General features: G+C 34.4%; 2 protein-coding genes across 3 annotated transcripts; both read right to left on the reverse strand.

Annotated features, from left to right (window-relative positions):
* Positions 1-387: 387 nt before the first annotated feature.
* On the reverse strand, positions 388-6,968 carry LOC143249307 (dual specificity protein phosphatase 3-like). 2 transcript variants are annotated; one of them, XM_076498924.1, is made up of 5 exons: positions 6,906-6,968; positions 6,455-6,571; positions 4,176-4,327; positions 3,700-3,929; positions 388-2,760 (listed from the first exon to the last, which is right to left on the reverse strand). In XM_076498924.1, the coding sequence occupies exons 1-5, from the start codon at positions 6,951-6,953 to the stop codon at positions 2,543-2,545; spliced, it is 765 nt and encodes a 254-aa protein (XP_076355039.1). In that variant the 5' UTR covers positions 6,954-6,968; the 3' UTR covers positions 388-2,542. The 2 variants fall into 2 exon arrangements, with proteins under 2 accessions (XP_076355039.1, XP_076355040.1); XM_076498925.1 differs by lacking the exon at positions 6,906-6,968 and having other exon boundaries at positions 6,441-6,576.
* An 11,054-nt stretch (positions 6,969-18,022) lies between these two features.
* On the reverse strand, positions 18,023-24,306 carry LOC143249309 (uncharacterized). Its single transcript, XM_076498926.1, has 2 exons — positions 24,170-24,306; positions 18,023-20,045 (listed from the first exon to the last, which is right to left on the reverse strand). The coding sequence occupies exon 2, from the start codon at positions 20,033-20,035 to the stop codon at positions 19,289-19,291; it is 747 nt and encodes a 248-aa protein (XP_076355041.1). The 5' UTR covers positions 20,036-20,045; positions 24,170-24,306; the 3' UTR covers positions 18,023-19,288.
* Positions 24,307-24,326: the final 20 nt, after the last annotated feature.

Here is a 24,326-nt window from a genome sequence, read left to right on the forward strand (position 1 = left end):
CACACATATATATATTAGACATGCATGTATCTATGCTTGCATTGGGGTGAATGTTCTGTATTTACGCCACTGCCCATTGTAATGATAATATTTATGGAACGAATAATAATTTTACAGTAACTATAATTAAATGTGGATAAAACACTGTTAATGATTTACTGATGGTTATGGTTCTTAAAGAAACTACTGGTTGTTCAGATAAAGAAATAAAAAACAAACAACTTTAAATCGTTTGTGTTTATAAGGGTACCCAATATGGACGCTAAATTATTTCTCTCATAAAGGCTGTTAACATTTTATTTAATGCTTATAATTGTAGTAATGATCACATAACTAATTTAATCTGAATATGTAATAAAGCCAATTATATCGTAAAACGAAACAGTATTATCTTAATTAAAGACATCAAAGGTTTTATTAGTCTGATATGTATCATTATATCCAGTGTGAGTGACTTATTAATAAAATGTAAGGGAAACATAACGTTTCAAGCACAAATTCATGATCATACTATATACAATCAGCATTTAAGGTAATACAGGTTGTATTTATTGAAGTGTAAACACCTTAACATCTGAGTTCAAAATAAAGTTTATAATTAAAGACACATTCTTCTAACGCACAGAAAAAATGATTTACTTTATATATATTTTGTGTGAACAGCTGGTGTAATAAATAGCTTCTAAAAGAATTAATACATTTTATACTGCTAATATGTTTCATAATATATAATTCACCAAATCAACACAATTTATTTAATAATTAGAACTTGAAAATTGAATAATTAATATATTCTAGCTATTTTTGTATCACTTTTTAATTTATCGTTTTGTAGTAAAAAAGACTGACCATTTAAAACATAAGTCTTTCATATTAGCTCTGACATTTTCTTCAAATTACTTTTAATATTCTATTAAATATACCTTTGGTCATAGATGTCGCTTTATTGTATACAGAGAGGTAAACATTAGAAGAATCCTGACATGAAACTGAGAGTGTGAAAATTATCCGATAAAAGGTATTACTGGAGAAAAGATTACCAGCAATTTCATATATTACTTTAAAACAACACAAAGATAAACAAACAATAAATATTTTACACATAATTAAAGAAACAAAAACAAGTTTGTAACATATTTTTTCTTTGTTTTAATTATAATTTTCAACTAAAGATAGCGCAATAATTAGATATTTATTAGCTGATCTAGGGAAGAGCCCAATAAATTGTGTGTGTATGTATGTATGTGTTTACTTATAGCAAAGCCACATGGGTCTATCTGCACAGCCCACCCAGAGGAATCGAATCCCTGATTTTACGTTCTACATCCGAAGACATACCGCTGTACTAGCGGGTGGCCCCAATTAATTGTAAAAGGTAAACATAATCACAAATTAGACAGTTGAATTTATTCTTTGTTCTATGGATTGTCCCAAGCTTTACATACACGAGATATAGTTAAGTTGTTGAGATTAATAAAGCTAATGTATAATTACGCTCATGAAAATATATGAATCATAAAATTAATGATAAAATTTAAACATAATATTTCTTCAAATGATTTTCAACGTTTGTATTAATAATGTATACATAAATAAAGCAGAAAGGTGAAAAGGAACAGCCTTAACCCTAATAAGTTTCTTGAATTAAACATATTTTTAGAGATTTATTTATTTTTATTAACCACTCCAGCTTTAAAATATTCCTGACATATCTCAGACATAAATTGAATTATTAGTGTATTTTGACAGATAGCGCAGCATTTGTCTCTTTCAAGATTTGTATATTTAGTTCCTTGACGCATAACGAGGGAATAATATGATGTCTTTATTTAGCAGTGTTACGTAAACTATAAAAGTGACAAGTATTTCGCCGAATGAGGTTACGTCACTAGTTTGAGAAGTCTGTGATTAGATAAGAGGATAAAATGGATATCTCCCTCCATCGAAGACAACAGGCTTTAGCAAGAAACATTATGACTAATCACATAGTCCTTCCCCCTCTTATTGTTTGTTGCTAAGCGCAAAGGTGCATAATGAGCTATTTGTACTGTATCCATCACGAATTTACAAACTCTGTTTTTAACGGAGTGAGTCCTCAGACTTATCGTTCAGCCACTGTGTGTGTGTGTGGGTGGGTGAGTGGGTGGGGTCTTTAAAACGACAACACATGAAAAAAACCAAAGTGTTGTCGTAATTATTGTGCACTTATGATAGTTATTTCACAATTTACTAAACGCGAGATCGTGATAGTGCTGTGGGAGTATGGTATTTGCAGTATGGATGAGCTAAGATGATATTTTCAATAAACTAAAGTACTTAGGAATATTCAATGATGGCATAAAAGGTGATTTAAAAAATATTTCATCTGATTTAAAAGTGTTTTCGGAATCGAATTGTAATAAATTCAATATATAAAGCATCGAAATAACAATAACAGTGTTAAATTATTTATGTTCTTTCTTATAACGTAAATAAATGTTAAAAAATAAAATAATAAATGAATAAACGTTTATAACGTAAGTATTATAGCTAATTAAAAACCTCAATAACTTATAAAACTATTAATTCGTCTTTCTTTGGTAAGTTTATCATTGAGAAGACAAAGCTGTTTCAGGAATCCGTCGTTGGGTATGATTTCTCGCTTGGATCGTACAGTTCTCATAGCTTCTTGAGCCGTTAGATGTCGCTTTATCATCAAAAAAGCCAATACCAACGTTGCAGAACGACTAATTCCTTGTCGGCAATGTACCAGGACTTTTCCTGCAACACATAAATAACGATTTCATGTTAATACGTTATTTTTTAAATTAAAATTTCAGGAAAAGTTATAATCATTTAGGATTTATTAAGAAACAAATGTTTGTATTTGTTTTTTAATATTCTGTCTGGTTGACACAAAATCCATAGATAGATTTGTACTTGATAATAATATAATTATTCTGTTTATTCTATAGCTTATGTTGTTAGGTAAAACGTTTGGAATACAGTAGTTAAAACATACACAACTTCGTCACGTTAACAACATCTTTTAATTCTTTATTATACAGAAAGTCTCGAAGTTTGGAAACAATTACTTAAAAAAAAGTCAGGCCCGGCATTACCAGGTGGTTAAGGCACTCGACTCGTAATCCGAGGGTCACGGGTTCGAATTCCCGTCACACCAAACATGCTCATCCTTTCAGCTGTGGGGGCGTTATAAAGTGTCAGTCAATTCCACTATTCGTTGGTAAAAGAGTAGCCCAAGAGTTGGCAGTGGGTGGTTATGACTAGCTACCTTTCCTCTAGTCTTACACTGCTAAATTAGGGACCGCTAGCACAGATAGCCCTTGTGTAGCTTTGCGTGAAATTCGAAACAAACAAAAAAGTCAACAGTGACTTAACATAGTTAGGTTCACAAAAATACAATTAATTCCTATATAAAATATAAAAGAAACTTTTGGCAACTGTAATAAAAAGTACACTCAAGAGATTGTAAGCAGTAAAATAGCAAGATAGCTTATAATACTTAAACGAATAGTAGTTTCAGTGGTAATGGAGAGAGCCACTTGCTATTTTTTATGTTTTTAAAGAATAAACTGCAAGATGACTAAGAGAAACTTTGCCTAGTGAATATTTTAAACATTTATATCCAGTACGTAAAGTAAACTAGTAAACCTGTTAAGAAGACTAATGGTTTTAGATTTTATCGCAACGAATTACCTCCAGAATCTAATCCTTTCTCAATGAAATCAGCAGCTTCCTGAAAATAGGGTTCCAAGTTGAAGCTGCTCATATCAATAGCTTCCACTCCCATGTATTCTATTCCAGTATCTTTGTAGAATGCGGGAGATGTGTTGATAAGGTTATACCACTTATCTTTTCCCTGAGCTGCATTCAACACGTAGGTAACACGAAGTCTACGAAGCACACACGTACATAAGGCTGTTGTGCTGGAAGAAATGGATTTATTTAAATGTGTAACATTTAATCCTTGTAGGCTGGTTAGTTTAGAAGAAATATTTAATTTTTTTATGCTAGTCTCTCTTGGAATTAAATAGTCCGAAAGACTTTTAAGGTTCATATTTGTTAATAGTGAGTTATTAAATATATTTTGAAAGTAGAAAACAACAACAACAGGAACTGCAAATAGCAAAATATAGCGAATAGGCACATGTAATTTCCAAAACTGTATTTACCCGTCACTAATGTAAACATTCGGATATACCTCGTTGTACGGGTCTGTAGGTAAAGCATAATAACCTCCAGAGGGAGCTGTGATTATCTCTTTCAGTTCATCAGGTGTACACAAAGATGGTCTCTGTCGCCACCAAGAAGTAGTCATTGTTGCCTTTAGAAGAGAACAAAATCCACGAATTTTTTACATTATACTTTAAATTTTATTATATTTGTTAAAATCTACTTAGGTATCACAAAATCGCCTGTTAACGAGAGTATAAATTTAACCATTTTTTTGTATTATGTCGTTTGTGTTGTTATTCTTTCTGGTTCGAATAACTGGACTAGTTATTACAATTAAATCTTAGACTTGTCAATAGGGGTTCCAGCTACTTTCATTTTTTAAATGTCATGTAGGTTACCATTTTGTCTTAAATAAAACTTACGAATATTAGTTAAAGTTTATTTTTGTCAAAATGGAAGTAAACATAATGTATTTAGTTAGTGAGATAAAAATTCATTTCATCTTAATTTTATATAATGGTTTATAAGATTTCTTCACTGGACTAACATTCAAAAGCTCATAAAAATACCGCAACGAATCAGTTGGTATTTTTCATGGCCTCGACGAAACGTCCTTAAATGTCTTTCAACAATAATTTATTTTTGTTTTTAGCTTCTCCATTGTCTTCATCGTTTATATTCGCCAAGAAACAATCTCAGCTGTTTTTATTTTCCCACTTTTTGCATTGAAAGTAGTTCACAAAGCTTCTAAGATAAAAAACTTCTGTTACACTTGACGGAACTATTAAGGTTAAGAGAATTTTTGGCGCTGAAGGAAACATCTCTGTAATTGTTACCTTGCAGCTAAAACTTGGCTACTTGTTACCAAGCGCTCATCACAGTTTTGTTTACTTACACGAAGTCAACCTGTTTATTCTCAGTTAACAACAAAACATTATTTCTTCTTGATCACAATTGATTTTTCAACATTAGTTTTTACAATTCTGGCAATCCCGTTACTGAACATCTTCACACTTTCAGCTGTGAGGATATTACAATGTGATAGTCAATCCTGCTATTCGTTGGTAAAAAAGTAGCCCAGAAGTTAATGAGGGTATTGTTAAATATCTGTCTTCCTTTTAGTCCACTATTTCAAAATTACGTACAGCTAACGCAGATGTCTCTTATGTAGATTTTTGTGAACTTTAATAAACAAAGATGACTCTGATATTAAATTTCGGTATTTGATCTTTTCAGCCTGAAAGTCATTTGATGAGACACAAAGCCCCCAAGATTCAGGTATAGCTCTTTCTAGCTTTGAATTAGTGACCAAGGGATTGACTGTCAATTTGGTAACGCGCCCAGCTAAAAGTGCAGAGCGTATACAATGGGAAGTTCGAATCATGAACCTTCTGATATGTAGCTCTGCAAGCTAATTATTAGGCCACGCTCGGTTTCTAATGCCTGATTAACAAGTGTATTTTCATTACCGTTTCTCAGTTCAGTGTGAATTGTTAAGTACTATACTATTCTATTCTGTACTGACCAGGCAAACATTATACTATAAAACATATTTGGCAAGATACTTTCCTTTAACTTAAGGAAATTAAACTAGATTCAGAAACCATTTGTTTAGACTTATTTACTTCTAGCTACTTCGATACGATATGATATGTGCTTAAACTGAATGATTCAAATGACAACACGTTACTATATATTGTACAACAATAACAATATGTCTATCATATATAATAATATCAATATATCTGCCATATATTATATAATAATTACAGTATGCATGTCTTATATTATCTAATAACGACAGTATGTTTAATTTATACTGTACAATAAGATGCAAAATAGCTAATGAAAAGAATTTACCTAATTATAAAAATATATACTTTAGTCATTCAAGTTATGAGTTTTGAAATCTTACACGAATACTTATTTCAATGTAACTTACATCACAGAGTTCTTGTCGTAACACGCGTAATTTTACGTGTGTATCTATCTATCTATCTATATATATATATATATATATATATATATATACATATATCTAAGACAGATGTATCCAGAATAATATCCTAGCGACGCCCATGTGGAAGAAACGTTTTGGTCAAGTTCCGATATCAAAAGCATATTGACAGAGAACCAAAACGTCATAATGCCACACTTCTGACCTATTGATCTGATCATTTATAAATTATTTATTCCTCCAGTAGAAAAGACAATGTTGCAAATAATTTAGTAGAATTATTCATAAAACAAATTAGTCCTACCTTAAACTTCCTACCTTTGCTTGGAAACTTCGTGTTGAACCTACTGCTAAAGGTCTATCTGATGAAGAAAATCTGAAGACGATACGTTGTTGGTATTTTCCCTCGGCCTTAAACAGAACAGTGACGCATTTCTGTGGTTAAAAATATCCAGCCTTGGTTAAGTAGCTCTTTTTCGTTTAAACTTATTTAGCCTAATTTTGCGTGCAAAAAAACTACTGACATTAGTGTACAAAAATTGCAAATATTGGTAACTAAAAATAATAATATTTTTAATGATATTTCACAACTTTAAATTATTTAAATTATTTCAAAGCTGTAACTCAAAGAGTTAATTAGTTGACATTAATTCGGCAGAAATACTCCTGTGAAACTACTAACACCAAAATTGGTGTTATTGTGAAATATAACGCCTTCTACTTTAATCATAAATTACGAAATATAAGTCTGTAACTATAAACACTTTACATTTTCCTCTTTCTGTCTTACAGAGTGAGACGTTACGTAGTGTAACATCGACACCAAAAACCCTCAGAGAAGGTTTAAACCATTACGAGAGTAACATGTATGGCAATTGGGTCTTTGGAACAAATCAACAAACACGTTACAAACGCGTACTGTGAAACGATTCCAATAAGTTTCAGCAATGAGATTGAACACTGCTTCTGAACACTGGTTGTTTACTTAAGGGACTTTTTATATATATATTGTATAAGGAGTTAACCCAGAACACAATTTTAGAACTGTGTAAACTAGGTTTTCATAAACTCCTGGCATCCACACAATTTATCTGTTATCAATAATAATGTATCAATGTGAAAAAAAAAAAGTCAACTCAAATAACAAGTTTTATAATATTTTATTGAAATAGTTGGAGTTCTGATGAATAATGTCTGTTTATGTTGTATTGGAGAGTCCTAATGGACTTTACCTCTTTATGCTTTTACTGGAGAGTTCCTAGTCCTAATGTATGATGTTTTATTGTAGAATCCTGATGCACCATAGCTGGTAAAGTACTTACTGTAGAATTTATAGGTCTGATGTACTACACCTGTTTATCATTTATTGAAGAGTCTTGATGTACTATGCCTGAATTAAGTTTTTATTATATAATTTCTATTTCTGATGTACAGTATCTGTTTGTTTTGCTGTAGGGTCTTAATGAACTATGGTTGGTCATGTTTTTATTGAAGAGTTTCTAGTCATGATTTATTACATCTGTTTAGGTTGTATTGGAGTTTCTTAATGCACCATGCTTTATTGTTTTGTTGTCATGTTTTATTGCAAGGTCACAAGTCAAGAAGTTAAACGATAATAAAATAATATTTGCGCACAATGGAAAAAAAAAACTCTCTCAAACTTCTAATGGTGAGGTTAAAAAACATGAGTGTTTTGTTCAAACTAGAAATCGAAGTAAAATGTAACTAGGAAAAACATTTAGAGAAGAAGATAATGGAATTCGTAAAATTCCAAGAAAAAAATTTTTTAAATGTCGCCAGGAAAAAGTTCTGAAATACAGTGTAAACATGGCGTTAAAAACACGTTAGAACTATCCAAAGACAGTACATTACTGTAAAGCGGTTGTTTACAAGGTGAAGAAGATGTAGTTAAATGTTTAGATGATAGTGGGTGAGGAAAAGACTATTTTGGTGTGTCTGTGATAGAGTGGTGATATTTTTCTGTTGCAGAAGTGGGTTATAGCGCGAAAATTAATAGTATTTCAGTTACTCTGTACATTTTATTTGAATTAGATTCTTCAAAATTTTAATGCTTTTATTTCCAGATTTATATTTTTCTTAGATATTTGGTTTGTTTTGAATTACGTGCAAAGCCACATCAGAGCTGTCTGGTCCCTAATTTAACAGTGAAAGACAAAAGTGAAGGAAGCTAGTCATCCATTTCCAACTTTTGGGTTACTCTTTTACCAACGAATAGTAAGATTTACCGTTATATTATAACGCTTCCACGGCTGAAAGGGCGAGCATGGTTGGCGGGACAGGTGATTCGAAATCGTGACCCTCAGCTTGCGACTTAACTACCTGGTCTGCACTGTTTGTCGGATGATTTTATTTCAGGAACAAGTAAACCTCATTTCAGCGAGAGTCTGACGAGGCATAAATGACCAGCATGTCTGGTCTGTGAATTTTAGGGTTCAAAGTTTGTTTACAGTTGCCTTTAGAAAGTGCTCCACAATTGTGGGCCATGGGTACGCTATAAGGCAGTATATAACTCTCAACATTTGATCAGACTAACAGAAATATCAGAGTTGGCGGTGAGTACTATTGGCCATCTGCATTCTCTTTGATCTTTTATTTCAAAATTAATGTCGGTTGGCTATACACAGATAATTGTTATGTAGTTTTGAGTGAAAATAATTTAGACAAATAAAAAAAATCAACAAAATAAATGCTCTTCTTCCAAGAAAGAAATCTAATGATTATCTTGATTTTTGGAAATGTTTTAAAAAACTTACATAAGAAGTTTACTCAAACATATGCAAAACTAAAAATCAGTTAAAAATTAGATAATAGTACGACAAAAGACGTTTCAAAAACCATGTAGCATACTTGTACTATATTAATTTTGGTTTTCACTTTGCTACACCTATTTATAATAATAACGAGGGAAAAATATAAAAAATAAATGTAATATTTACACTTTTCTAAGGCTTCACTTTGATATCTACGTCTCAATAATACAAGTTACCTTTTATTTGACACAACATGAATATAATTAACAAATTAATCCATACGTTTGAATTATCACCTGTTAACTAAAACTAGTCGAAGCAGAAAAGTTTTGGTTTAATGAAAATTTAATTTAATAATATTTGATCAATCTTCTAACTAACTGCGAGATTCAACAGATCTTTGGCCGAGCGTGTTAAGGTGTGCGACTCGTAATCTGAGGGTTGCGGGTTCGCATCCCCGTCGCGCCAAACATGCTCGCCCTTTCAGCCGTGGGGGCGTCATAATGTAACGTTCAATCCTACTATTCGTTGGTAAAAGAGTAGCCCAAGAGTTGGCGGTGGGTGGTGATAACTAGCTGCCTTCTCTCTAGTCTTACACTGCTAAATTTGGGACTGCTAGCGCAGATAGCCCTCGAGTAGCTTTGTGCGAAATTCAAAAACAAACAAACAAAACAAGACATTGGTGTACTGATTAAAGCTCCTCCATTACTCTTAATTACTTCCATAAGTACCACAACGGGGGAAGCCTTAGCCGAAAAAAAAACCCGTTAGAACACTCGTTCATAATACCTGAGTATTTATGTAACATTTTTTAGTGGGATACGAACACAGTTTCATACGTACAGCCTCAGGAATCCAAAGGTTGGGGGGAGAGTAGGAAAATAAATCTGATACCACATTTGGGAAAAGCAACTCTGAAACCCACTTTTAGACCTCAGTTGTATTCACAAATAAACAGATAACCAGTTAATCCATTTGGTAATAAAGGTCAATAATTTTGACTAGATGTCATACATCATTCAAACAAACAGATCATCTTAAATTATTAGTGGTGAATACAGAACTATACATCAAAATTAAACATACTGCTTACGTTCCGCCATTATATGAGGTCTACTATATTTAATTGCTTTATTTTTCCAATCAGCACTGATTAACTGTGAATTCAGTGAAAATAGTCTGCTGCAGTGCAAGTAAAAAAATCAATTGGTGAAGAAATGTTTGTTATCCATTGGGCTCTCTATGATCTGCCCACCATGGGTATCGAAACCCGGTTTCTAGCATTATAACTAAAACCATTGGGAATAGTAGATATTTCACACACTTTCTCTGATAGTTAAATAAAAACTGAGAGATACAATAAAGAAAGATTTTGGTCTTCATACCCATGCAAGGAAGATGGCCTATGAAAACTTGCTTAGTTCTAGCTTTAAACAAGTAAAGCTAGAGAAGAACGAAAAAGCTGCAGGAAAACAAACAAACTAGTGCTAATAGCCATCATAACATCACTTACTAGAAAGAAAAAAGCCCGGTATAAGTAAACTATAAGTTTAACAATGACGAACTGATGATGCTAACCTTTAGTACAGTGAAAGGTAAGGAAAAGTTGGGGTTAACTACCATGATCTGAGCTCTTGAGGCAGTATCTGTTTAGGGCTGTGGTATAGTCATCCAAACCAGAAGACCACCGATTTAATGCTCCCAACGGCCAACCAGTTACTTGATAATTTTGGGTTTTGTGCGTAGGAAATACGATGAACTACAAAAATTAATTGAGATTATATATGCCCACTCTTTAGAACCTCGTAATGAGAAAATAATTTAAAATTCATGTTTGGAGCTAAAAATCAGTTGCTCTTTCCAGAGCAAAAGTTCAGTTGAGTTGAAAAGTTGTCTGCAGTGCAGCTCTCTGGAACATAAAGTAAATTACAAGATGCTAAAAGTATCCACTATTCAAAGAAGCCAGGTCACCACGCCAACTTGGATGATAGTTACAAATGCTATTTCTCTCAGTCTGTCAAGTAACCAAGAAACTTATAGAAATAACAACATACTTTTTAACAAATATGCTGAGCTGCTCTTGTCAGTGAAGTATGCAGTAGTCGTGGGGGAACAAGTCTGTTATCTTCCCAGCCAGTTGGCCAACTGATATCATGCACCGATCATTGTTTTATGGTATAAAAAACTCGAGAGTTTACTGTAATTTAAAACAGTGTTGAGGCCCTGAAACAGTAACCCTGGTTGTCTATCATGCCCCAGTGGATTCTGGAAGATTCTGAACCAAAATAACTGCCCTGATTCAATTGCATTTGAGAGAGAAAAATATTTCCAGATTTTACGTAGATTTTTATGTAAATTTATATAAATTTGTTTAGCAATTCCGCTAGAATTTATGCAGTGTTGTATCAGATTTACATGGAATTTCCATAGAATGTCCAAAGATTTCAGCAGACTTTCACTAGATTTTTAAACAGTATTACTGTAATTTTTCTTCTACGTGAAAATGTTTAAGGTTATTACTATCGATTGGCAGTAACAATGTCTTTTTTGTGTAGTCTTACTTTTCGAGAATTATTCAGGTTATCTCGTAACTTTAAAACAGAATTTCACTTTTGTTTGTGCAGGTACCATTTAAATAGTTTCCTCTTATAATTACAAAAATTACATGTTTTTATTGTTGTTATTTAGTAATCTTAAGTATAAAGTTAACTTTTTGTGTTACATTTTAATTTGTGGACAATCTATGTTTGTAATTTTTTAATTTTCTATGCTAGTGTACGTTACAGGGAGTAAAAACTACACTCCAGCAAAGACCCATTCTCTTGCTAGTGACACAACTTTTTATTGCTAAAGCACACATGAACATACAAATCACTTGCCATCCATGTGTGTTACTATTTTGTTGTTTGTTCTTCCGTAAACAGTCAATACTTAAATTCAAGACTGATATTTTTGCATAAATATGCAGACAATGTCTTATATTTTGTAGCCCAACTGTTACATTCGAGATCCATGAACTACTTTCTTCTGTGGGCTCAAACTTCCATGTCTTTCTGGAAATCCTTGAGATACCACAGAGTAGATAAAGAAGCTGTGAAACATTTTGGTGCCACGACCAGTATTTCTAATGGGAGTATAGTAACAATGGGAAGATTTGAAATTATCATTTGAGAGCAAGAGTAGAGATAATAAATGATCTCAAAAGTTGTATGGTTTGTTGAAAGAATTCTCACTTGCCACCTGCATTACAAATTGAGATAGGAGGCAAGTGGTATAGTGTGGTTGGATTTGGAGGAAGCCTTATCCTGAATGAGGAATTTTTACCATTGCTACAAAGATTCCTACCGATAATTTCTCTGCTGTCACCAACTCAGAAGCAGAGGAACTTAGGCCATTTTGTGCACCTAGAAGTCCTTATGAACTTTTATTCTGAGGTTTAGCCCCAGTAGCGGGATCTATATGTTGAAGGTTCACGAACAAGAGACACCAAGAGTAAATGAACTTTATCATTGCATTTTGGTTTACTGCCAGGCGACTCAGCAAGAATTTGTTACTATTCAGATTGGTACATTGTGGACTGGGTAACCACTTCATTATGAGATATACCCAGCTGCCTCATCACTGAGAACAGAGATATTATGGGTGGATGAAATCAATATCAGCAAATTGTACTCCCTATTAGGTGACACAATATGCCTTTTTTTCCTTGCAAAGTGAGAAAATGTTCGGAGAGAAGAGAAACAGAGCCAATGGCAATTGCTTTACCTTCCAGCAATGATAGAATAACGTGCAAAACAGAAATCTGCTTCTGAGATGAGAAGTGAGTTGTTTCAAAACTTTGATATCATGAAGCCCAGGACATTAACTGCTTGGTCTGTTCATTTGAAGGTAGACTTCTAATTTGTTAAGAGAAAGGATATCAAATCATGCAAAACTGTTGTGGAAACAAGGCCAATCTTTTTGCCAATAGTTGCAAGAAGAGCCAGTGAAGGTTTTGGTTTTGTATCCTATATTTCTAGATAGAGAACTGTCTGGAACGAGCAGATGTAGGGAGAGGTGGTAAAATGTTGAAAACTTAGTTTGGGCTTGGTTCAACGTAGTAGTCAAATGGAAGGAGCAACTTCATGGTTGTAGTGGCCAACCAAAATGTCAATACAAACCTCTTCATCAAGAAACAAACAAAACCAACGACTGAAAGGTAACTTGCACTCCTCTTGTCTTTTTTGCACCAATGTGATCTTCCAAGTGAAGATTGCTACCCAGTAGAATTATAGTAATTTGTCCACAGCTACTTCTTGTGCAAGCTAGAATGGTTATTTAGTTCAAAAAAGCAACATCTGGAAGGAAAGTGGCAGTCTCATTGCTTTTCGAGCACCAGTGTGGTATTCCAAGCGGAGATTATTACCCAATGAAGTAGTAGTTGTTCATTTATAATCATTGTTGGTTTTCTTATGTTTCTTTGTCTGCCGAGCCCACAAGTAAACATGTGCAATATGGTGTATGGTGTTACGTTGTGCATTTGCTATTTGTGTAATAGTTAGGATAAATGTCTGGTTGCGATACTGATAATTGAAAGAAGTGTTGTATTTCATATTCCTTCTGGCAAGTGAATTTTTTGAGTAAAGATTGTCATTCTTATTGGAGCAATGGCAGTTTACCTGAACATATTTCGATGCCGTTCAGAAAGCAACAGCTCTTTTGTGGGTGTAACATTTCCATATTATTCCAAAGTTTGTGTTCCTCACAAGCGTATTGATGTTAGAAGATAGTGACACATTGAAAACGTTTAATGTATGTGCACGAATTTTGGTTAAGCGATGGTTCTAATAAATTTTGATCGGGAGCATTTTCATAAACTTAAAAATCTGTTGGATTTTTGGTTTGAATTTCGCGCAAAACTATACGAGGATTTTCTGCACTAGTCATCCATAATTTATCAGTGAAAGACTAGAGAAAAGAAAACTAGTCGTCACCAACCTCTGATAATTCTTTAGCTACTCTTTTTACAAACAAATAATGGGACTGACTATCACATTATAACATTTTCAGGGCTGAAATGCAATCCTCAGATTACGAGTCGAGCGCCCTAACTACCTGGATATGCCAGGCTCGGGGGTGTATGATTTAATTTTGCTGACAAAATAGTCGTTGTCGGGATGTGAGCATTGTTTGGTGGGGGAGAGATTCGAACCCGCTACCCTCAAATTACGAGTCAAATGACCTAGCCGCCTGGTCGTTTGGTCAGTCTCATTTCTTACGGATGAAAGCATGTTATCACACCATAACTTTCTGAAGAAAACTTAAAGAAGTAGCCCACTTGGCTGATATGGTAACAGATATGTGCTTGTTGTAGTTTGTCAGAGTTTACCAGCATACGTGGCTATATGTTTAGGTTTGATGCTTGGATGTATATGGAAATATGCATTTGTGATTATGTGTACGAGGCGTCACGCACCTGTATGATACATTACACCAAAGCCATTCATATGTATTGTTTAACATGAAATGAATTATTTTTTTGTATATATTCTAAATATAAATCAGTACAAGCTCAATTCTACATAAAAATGTAGGCTGTGATTCAAGGGGCAGGATATGATACCTCCATGAGAGACCCGGCATGGCCAGGTGGTTAAGGCACTCGACTCGTAATCCGAGGGTCGTGGGTTCAAATCCTTGTCGCACCAAACATGCTCGCCTTTTCAGCCGTAGGGGCGATATAATGTGACGGTCAATCTCACTATTCGTTGGTAAAAGAGTAGCCCAATAGTTGGCGGTGGGTGGTGATGACTAGCTGCCTTCCCTCTCATCTTAAACTGCTAAATTAGGGACGGCTAGCGCAGATAACCCTCGTGCAGCTTTACGCGAAATTCAAAACAAACCAAATGTCAATGAGTCTCTCATTATTGACTATTATTCTATTGATTATTTTTAGTGAAGTTTGTTGCTGATAAAAGTCGATATGGGAGATAGAAATGTAATACTGAATTCTCACCAGCAGAGAAATCAGGTTTGTATCTACCCAGTTTTTTATCTATATCAGCCACTAGTGTGGATACTTCCACCCCTCCATTTCTTCTACACCCTACCCACGCACTGTAAGCTAACAACCAGATTGTAATGAAAGAAATGCATTAGTTTGTCCAGGACAGCTGCAGACCATCAGTCAGGACCCATTAACTTCAGAGACAGCTGAGGTTATGGTCGAATTCATAAATCAAGGATACCTGAATTAACAAATAGTAGGGATAATGTTATCTTGCATATATGCGAGCACTGACCACACACAGTCTAGAGAGAAGGAGTTTAAACCCATGTTTTATATTGTAGTTGATTTTCATTTTGTCCTGATGGTAATTGCAGGACGAAGTTTATTTTTGTATCAGAGATAGCACTAGTTTAGCCCACATTCTTGAAAACATTACTTTTACTTCACCTACTGAATATAAAATGTTAACCTCTTTTCTTCATTTTTGAACCAGCCAGTGATGTTTTTAATATTCTCTTGTGCAGATACCTTTCTAGGCTTCCTAGTTAACGTTAACTACCTACACACACACACACACACATATGTATATATATATATAGATGGTACCACGTTCTTATATAATCATTAATTTTTTATAATATACATAAAGTGAGGGGGAGAACACACAAACGTCTTATCTGTCTCAGAGAGTGCGCTGGATGAATGTAATGAAAAAATGATCGCCAGTATTGCGGAGTTTCTTCTTCAAAAGTCATCATAAGATTAATATGAAGAACCGTTTATGAGCTATGCCCGCTTCCTACTTTGACCCGTGACCTAACAACTTCGACTCGTAAGACTCTTCCGCGGCTAATGACCATCGATTAATTAATCACGTGAAACACTGTAGAAAGACATTAAGAGTTGGTGTTGAAAGCGGTTAACTGGAAGCACATCTACCGCTACCACTTTAGCCACTACCTCTTCCTACAAAGTCACCCTAATCATCACACAGGGCCGGCATGACCACGTGGTTAAGGCGTTCGACTCGTAATCTGATGTTCGAGGGTTCGAATCCCAGTCACAACAGTTATGTTCGCTCATTCAGCCGTGGGGGCGTTATAATTTACGGTCAATCTCATTATTTGTTAGTAAAAAGAGTAGCCCAAGAGTTGGCAATGGATGGTGACTACTAGCTGCCTTCCCTCTAAAATTATACTGCTTGATTAGGGACGGCTAGCGCAGAAAGCAGTTTTGCGTGAAATTAAAAAAAAAAAAAAACTGTTAAAATGAATCTTTAGTTGCTAGCTTTGATCTTATATATATATATGATAAATGTTTTGTAAATTCTCTAGAATTGTTACTCTCCTTCATCTGATATTGTTACTATTCTTCAATTGGTATTGTTACTTTTGTACAGTTAATATTTCTAGTATCTTCTAGTTAACATTATGATTATCCTTTACTGACATTGTTAATATCGTCTAGTTAGTATTTTCATTATCTTCTTTTAATACTGTTGGTACTGTTCAGTTTGTATTGTTACTATCCTTCACTTGACATTGTTAATATTGTTCACTTGGCATTGCCACTATCTTTACTAGCATAGTTATACGTAGCTTAAAATGATTGATCGTGGTGGTTCGTCGTGCCATAGGAAGTATGTTAATATGACTCATGTGTAGCCTTTATCCACGATCTCCTTTTTTTTGTTCGTTTTTGAATTTCTTGCAAATCTACACGAAGGTTATGTGCGCTAGTCGTCCCTGACATAGAAGAAATCACTGCTGAGTGTTTTGTTGACTTTAGTGAAATTATGGGAGCTTCCAGCAATTCCATGCCTAGGACTGGACCTGTTTGCTTGCCCTTGGATCCAATGGGTGAATATTCATTACTGACAAATTACATGAAATATATAGACCCTGGAAGCAACAACTGTGGGTCTAGCCATTCAAACTCCAAAGTGTTTCAAGTTACTACAATCTTGTTTGCAAATGATTGCTCCACTATCATCAGACGATAAAAAGCCATAGAAAATAAATTCAGATGAGCCAAACGATGTCTAGATTACCAGCTCACTGCCACTGTAGTGTAACACGCCGACTTAAAAGGGATAACCTCAAATCGTAAAAAGGAATAAGAAATACCATACTTCGGAGCAGCACAGAAAGCTCCTGTTCAGGTATGATTGGTCGAAAGAAACAACAGATACGGTACGTGTGCAGCCAGATGGGACCATATGATTCAGCACTCTAGTAGAAGCTTTCTACTACTGAAATCAGTGAAGCTTTCTTTTGAGTTCTTTAACTCAGCTCTGATATGACCTCTTTTTCTGCTACTTTCACTATGTTGATAACCAAAAACACCAATGGAGCCTACTTCCAAAGCGACAGTTGCTGCTGTGTCTATTGAACCGACAGTTAATTTATTGTGTTACACCAAACTTGGGGAAGCTCTCTGTTTGTAATTTTTTTGATTTTATATGTTAGCTTAAGTTTCAAGGCAGAGAGGAGACACCTATACAAGCAAGAACCTATTGTTCAATAAAGTATTCACCATTCATGCTTTCAAATTAAAAGCTGGTTCCTCGTCTACGTGTCCTTTCTTATTATTTGTAGCTCAACTGTCACACCTGTGAGAAAACACAGATGGATATTTTTGCGGAAAAAATGCTCCAGGTATCATAGTATAAAGCTGAAGCAAGCTTTACTTAATAGCTCGAAGCAGTTAGATATAAGTAAATAATAACTGCTTCGTAAACGAAACTAGTCGAAAATAAAGTTTTTAAAGGTCAAACATCGTTTTTTTTCAAGTCCCGAGTTTTATAAAATTCCAAAAGCGCGTTAAACGGAACTGCGCATTCGAAGCTTTGATTTCTTAGATAAAACTATTCAACTGCATCTCGAATTACAAGAGATTAAGTTTTATGCAAAAAGATTTATTGCATGTACTTTTATTCGTGAACACTTACTGAACGTAGTCTATTTACTTCGTAAAATAATTTTAGTCTTACACTAAAACTTTGTGAGAGGATTAGTAAGGTATGTAAGCTCCTTAATATTGGAGCATTTGAAAATTCTGAGAGCTTTTTCTGAGAATACATGCGTTGTTTGATTTTTACAAAAAAAGAGGGCTATATTCACTTCATGAGAAGGCTATAAACACACTTTACTATAACTTACATTTTAACTTGTATACATAGACATATTTGAATGTGTGTTCTCAGACATAGAAATGCAACACAAAACTCCGCTGTGCCATGTAATTGAAATCTGTTACAACAATCATCTAATTCAATGGAATATTAACTTATCAGACTTATAAAATTCAATAAAATAGGCTCCCAGAAACATCTTAATACACTTTACATTTTTCTAACTTGGACATCTAGTGTAAGTTGTGGTTTAAGAATATCTTTCACAAAAACAATAAAAATAATGTATCTTGTTTTAAACGTTGTTTACATAAGCCAAAATGTCTTCTTTGAATTGAAGAATGATTACAGACTTTTTTTCTAAGGCTTTAATATTTCATAAATTGTATTAGAACCCAGAATGATGAGTTTAACATTCATGGACAAAAGTGCAAAACCAAGGTCAACTGACAAAAACAATTACTCACTGTCCCTAAAAGTTACTGTAATACTACAATGAGAGTTTCTACAATATTAAATTTCAGTTAAAATGCTTAAATAGGAACGCTTAAGCATATAAGCCTAAGCAAGTTAGAAAACCAGAAAAGTTGTGTTTCCACGAAACATTTCGTATCAATCAACATCATAATTGGTAGAGTTCACTATCCTTGGTAAAACAGAAGGATTGTTTTATACGTTCACGTCCAGTGGGAATTAAATAACTCAGCAATTAAAATATGAAATTTGAATATCACGAGCCTCAGCCTTCACTTCACTTGTTTATTCAAATAGAAACAAATGACTCATGTTCCATCATCTGCTCTTTACCAGCTCGATTTTTATGTGCTAATGATTTTTTAAAGATGTGATGCCCTGACTATATATATCTCTTGCATATTTATCCAGATAGTAAAAAAATAAAGCAATTATAGAGAATTGTGTGCTAACTGTAACATTTTACAGTCGGTTTAACACTATTTTGTAGCTTAGGTATACCAAATGTAAATAAATGTTTTAAAGATTTTAGCTATGTCACAGTATATACGTGTGCATGTGTATTACAGGAGCAATAAAAATTTAACTTAAGCCAATCGTACGCAGAAATTATCAGTAATACAATTTGTGAATCCATGTTTCAGGTTACACTGCAAAGTTGCAAATATATGCCATATATATATATATATTATAAACGCACGTAAACAGATTGGCTTCATATTAAATTTTAAGACAGAATTTAACTCATAAAACTGAACACGATCAAGAATTTTATTATTTTGTACTCAATGATTGTCCTCCTGAGTGTAAAACCATTTCAGGAAAAACCATTCTTTTTCTTTATTATCGTCTTGGTCGTTCAACGACAGATCGTCTTTGTATAAAACTTCTATTGATGACGAATCCGTACTGTAGCTCAAATGGTCGTCTAACTGCTCTGATGTTTCGATATTCAGAGAAACATCTTCAAACTCCCCAGTCTCACCCGTATAAGACCCGACAGTATGTACATGCGACCCTGCACAGATAACTTCAAGCTTGTCTTCTGTGTGGTTTGATGAGTTTCCCACAAACAGTTCAGATGGTTCATTTAACTTAATGTAATCACCCTGGCCCACGTCTTCCAATTTGGGGTCTGTTCTTCGTTCTGCACATAATTCATCTGTTAGGTTAACACTACTGATATCCTGAACGGCTACTTGTTCCATTTGTGTAACGTTCTCTTTGAGATTTTCTATTTTGGGGGTTAATCCGCTCTGAGCAATCAGATGTGGATAAATCTCCTCAAAATCGCGGAGTTTTCTCAGGCGTTTGTAGTGAGTTTGACTTTTAAAGTGTTGTAAGTAGGAAATGTAATTAGAAAATTGTTTTTGGCAGTCTTCGCAAAAGTACTGTGATACAACTGCAATACTACTTTTCCAAATTTTCTGTCTAACACACCGCTCGTCCTCTGCCTTCTTAGAGAAACCTTCCTTAGGTATGAAACCAGTTGCACTCTTGTCAACAGACGACGAGGTATTTGATAAATCCATTTTAATTACGCTGCAAAAAAGAAGACTAAAACAACAAATGAGGCTTTGATATTGCTAATTTATTCTTCCGATTAACTTTAGGTTCCAAAGTGGATAATTATTACTGAAGAGGCTTTGATAATTATAATAAAATATTTCAGTTATTTCATATTTAATACACATTTCATCCTGTGTATCAATTACTCGTATATTTACATCTAATAAAGTACATGGTGAAACTACGACGTATTTGTGATTAGCGAACAGGACTCTTTTTTAGAGAATAATAGACAGAGAGAGAAAAACAGACAAAGTTTACTTTTCAACATGTGAAAAAGACTGTGAAGAAGGCCGGAAAGGTCCAGACATCGAAGATCTCCTCCAAGCCTTCCGAGACCTCTCCGCAGCTTTCATCGAAATGCCACTCAAGGTAATAAATATCATTACTAACCCCCGGCCCTCTCATAACATCTCGAAAAGCCTCGTGCCATTTATCTATAAGCTGCGTGTTGGGTAAAGAGAAACAGAGGTTTCTGACCGCCGCTGGTTCATTTTCGTTCCCTGAAGGTGAACGACAGATAATTTAACCTAAATGCCTACCAAGTAAACAGAAAGTATTTCTGTTCAGTAGTACAAATGTTCTCGTTCTAACAGATATTTAACCGTTAGCATATCCTTCACTCATTCTCTCTATACAAAGAGGAACCCACCAGTAAGTAACGGGATGAACTGCATTATTGATGGTATTCTTGTGAGAAGCCCATGTGTTATTGGGACCTCTTTTAACCAACAAAGTCACAGCTCCTCAACCTTCTGTCTAATGGATCGTAATTTTCTTCAGATGTTGGACAGTTTTAAAAAAATAGGCTTTGTATGAAAAAGTATTCTACAGTTACCTTTAGAAAGCTTGAATCATGTTGGTTGTCAATAAATCTGTAACCCGTCATTTGTTATCTTTAGGAGGCGCCTTGAAAGCGAAATAAATAGATAACTTTTGTTTTGGTTATTTTATTGTTATCATTTTCATCAAAAACTTGTTGACTTTCTCTCACTTTAAAGTAGAATCTACGTCTGCGAACGTACGTCACCAATACGAGGAATTGATTTTTAAAAAAATTGTTTATTTATTTGTTGTAGAGCAGAGCTATGTCCAAAACAGGTGAAACCATAACTAGAATTTTAACGTTATAACCCCATAGGCTATTTACTGTTGAGCCACTGTAAGGCAATTTCAGAGATCGAAATTACATTTAATTTGTTTGCTTGTTCGTTTTTTGTTGAGCACAAAGCTACACACGGGCTATCTATACTGCTCCCACAGCAGATATAAACCCGGTTTTAGCGTTATAAACCTTCAGATTTACCGCTGAGCTACTGAAACTTTTAGTATGAACATTTAAGTACAGTAACCCTACACTACAGTAAGACAATCAGCTGCGAGACTTTCGAAAAACAAAGAGATGAGCAATATAAACATAGGGAAAATTAATCAATTTCGACTTCTGAGATGGATACGTCGAATAATTTGTTTGTTACTTTCTGAATTTCGCTCGCAAAGTTACATGAGGGCTATCTGTGCTAGCTGTCCCTAATTTAGCAGTGTAAGACTAGAGGGAAGACAGCTAGTCATCACCACCCACCGCCAACTCTTGGGCTACTCTTTTACCAACAAATAGTGGGATTGAGGCGAGCATGTTTGATGCAAACCGGATTCGCGATCCTCAGATTACGAGTCGAGTGCCCTGATCACCTGGATAAGTCGGTCTACGTCGAATAAAATGATATAGAAATAACCATTATAAATCTTACTAAAGAGATCTGAAATCATAATTACAAACAAACGTTTTTGTGCTATTCTAAATAAAATAAAAAAGTAATACCTACTATACTGAATCTGGATAAACATTAAAACATATTTCAAGGGAAAACTAGCCCTTTCAGCTGTGGGAGCGTTATAATATTTCAGCTAATTCCATTATTCGTTGGTAAAGAGTTGACGGTGGGTGGTGATTACTAGCTACCTTCCCCCTGGTCTTACACTGCTAAATCAGAAACGGCTAGCACTGTATTCTTCGTGTAGTTTTGCGCGAAATTAAAGACAAAACAAAATAAATCAAAGGAAATAATCCTATACGGTTTTAGTACATAAATGAAACTTTTAAAGATAATATTTAGAATTACTGAAATGCGATTCAATGATCAAACATAAAGGAAAAAATATAATAAAGTTATCTTTACATCGAAATAGATGCTAGAAAACAATACAGGTAATAATAATAAAACAAAGTAATGTACAATCACTCAACAAACATAAACAGTGTGACTTCACAACGTTTAAGTCGCGATTAAATCTTCATTCAACATAGAAATTTTATAAAAAGTTCACTACATAAACTATAAAACACCCATTTAGCTTTCAAAAGTTCCAAAACGTTGACTCGAACTTGTGTTATTTCAAAAAAATTTGGCCCGGCATGGCCAAGCTTCTTAAGGTGTGCGACTCGTAATCTGAGGGTCGCGGGTTAGCATCCCCGTCGCGCCAAACATGCTCGCCCTTTCAGCCGTGGGGGCGTTATAATATGACGTTCAATCCCACTATTCGTTGGTAAAAGAGTAGCCCAAGAGTTGGCGGTGGGTGGTGATGACTAACTGCCTTCCCTCTAGTCTTACACTGCTAAATTAGGGACGGCTAGCACAGATAGCCCTCGAGTAGCTTTGTGCGAAGTTAAACAAAAACAAATCAAAAGATTTCCACACAGTCTTAATGATTGCCATCTAGCGATCAATATCTAAATATTGTTTTAAAAAAAGCTCCAAACCGTTTATGAAACGACACTCATGAAATAGTCTTTTTGATTTTTAAAGTAATAATACTGTAAAAACACTTCACAATATTTCAGTAAAATTCCAAACTTTTGGATAGAGAGACAAAGTCAAACGAAAAAAAAAAACGCAACAAATTTGAATAATGCAGCCGGAGTGTCCATTTTACAGAAAAGGGTTGAATACTTGTTATTAGCGTTGGAGGTTGACGCAAGAAAAAAAGACTGAAACCTGTTCATAGACCATGGTTTGCAATTATGTTAAATTAAATCTAAATCTAACAATATAAAGATCTACTTTATTTTATTAGTGAAGGAGTGTGAAGCCCACTCGATATTTGTACCATCTTCCACAGAACGTTATTTAAATATAGTAGATTAGTTTGAATTTATCTAACAACTAACACTAGAGAAATGTGGTAACACATTAATATTACAGTAAAGAACTGAGGCATTACCAACACTGTCCTTATTACAATTAAATCTTTAAATTTGATACTCTCTCAGTTACGCTTTTTCATACGTACACATATAACGTTATGCTTAAGTTAATTACATACTTTAATTATGAACCGAATAGAATTAAAAGTTTAAACTTCAGACAAACAATATTAGATATATTCATAGTACGAAAAAAACGTAAAAGATAATTTATATGCATACAACGCACACACCACCATCTAATTCAGATACAGTTATGTATTAGTCACTATTATATTAAATTTAAACTACTGATAACAATGTGCATACGACACAAGAGGAGGATGCTCGCATTTTATAATATTGTATATAATGTAACATAATATTAATAAAATGGTTTAGCTGCTCAAAATTAGCACGATTATTCTCCCCTAATCAAGAAAACACCGTATAATAAACACTAAACTCAAGAAAAAAAAAGATAAATATCATACCCTACAACAACATGTATGTATGTATGTATATAACGAGGAAGACAAGTTTCACTGAAGATTTGTACGTATGTTAAGTTTGTTCGTTTTTGAATTTCGCGAAAAGCTACTCGAGGACTATCTGCGCTAGCCGTCCCTAATTTAGCAGTGTAAGACTAGAGGGAAGGCCACTAGTCATCACCACCCACCGTCAACTCTTGGGCTATGCTTTTAACAACGAATAATGGATTGACCGTCACACAATAATGTCCCCACGACTGAAAGGACGAGCATGTTTGGTGTGACAGGGATTCCAACCCGGGACCCTCGAGATTATGAGTTCAGTGCCTTAACCACCTGCCTTGCCCTGGCCCGTTATAAATGACATAAATTAATGAACTACGGTTTTCTTAAATAAATATTTTATAAATTAATGTACTTACAGAACACCTTAGACGAACGAAGCATGCATACGAAGCATATGTTCTTAAAAAGTTGTATGTTATATGTATTAGAATTTTATATGCGAATAAATAACGAACAAAACCAAAACCAGTAGTACTGACGTCATCGTTCTCATTGGCGTCCCTTCACGGTCAA

The sequence above is a fragment of the Tachypleus tridentatus genome, chromosome 4 (assembly GCF_004210375.1).
Source record: "Tachypleus tridentatus isolate NWPU-2018 chromosome 4, ASM421037v1, whole genome shotgun sequence".
NCBI classification, from domain to species: Eukaryota; Metazoa; Arthropoda; class Merostomata; order Xiphosura; family Limulidae; genus Tachypleus; species Tachypleus tridentatus.

Bases quoted from the DNA above. Each gene is read 5' to 3' on its own strand.
- LOC143249307 (XM_076498924.1), bottom strand. From the start codon at position 6,953: ATGTTACACTACGTAACGTCTCACTCTGTAAGACAGAAAGAGGAAAAT. The intron at 6,572-6,905 runs GTAAAGTGTTTA...TTTTAACCACAG, and splicing joins TAAGACAGAAAGAGGAAAAT to AAATGCGTCACTGTTCTGTT. The intron at 4,328-6,454 runs GTAGGAAGTTTA...TCTCTTCTAAAG, and splicing joins CACGAAGTTTCCAAGCAAAG to GCAACAATGACTACTTCTTG.
- LOC143249309 (XM_076498926.1), bottom strand. From the start codon at position 20,035: ATGGATTTATCAAATACCTCGTCGTCTGTTGACAAGAGTGCAACTGGT.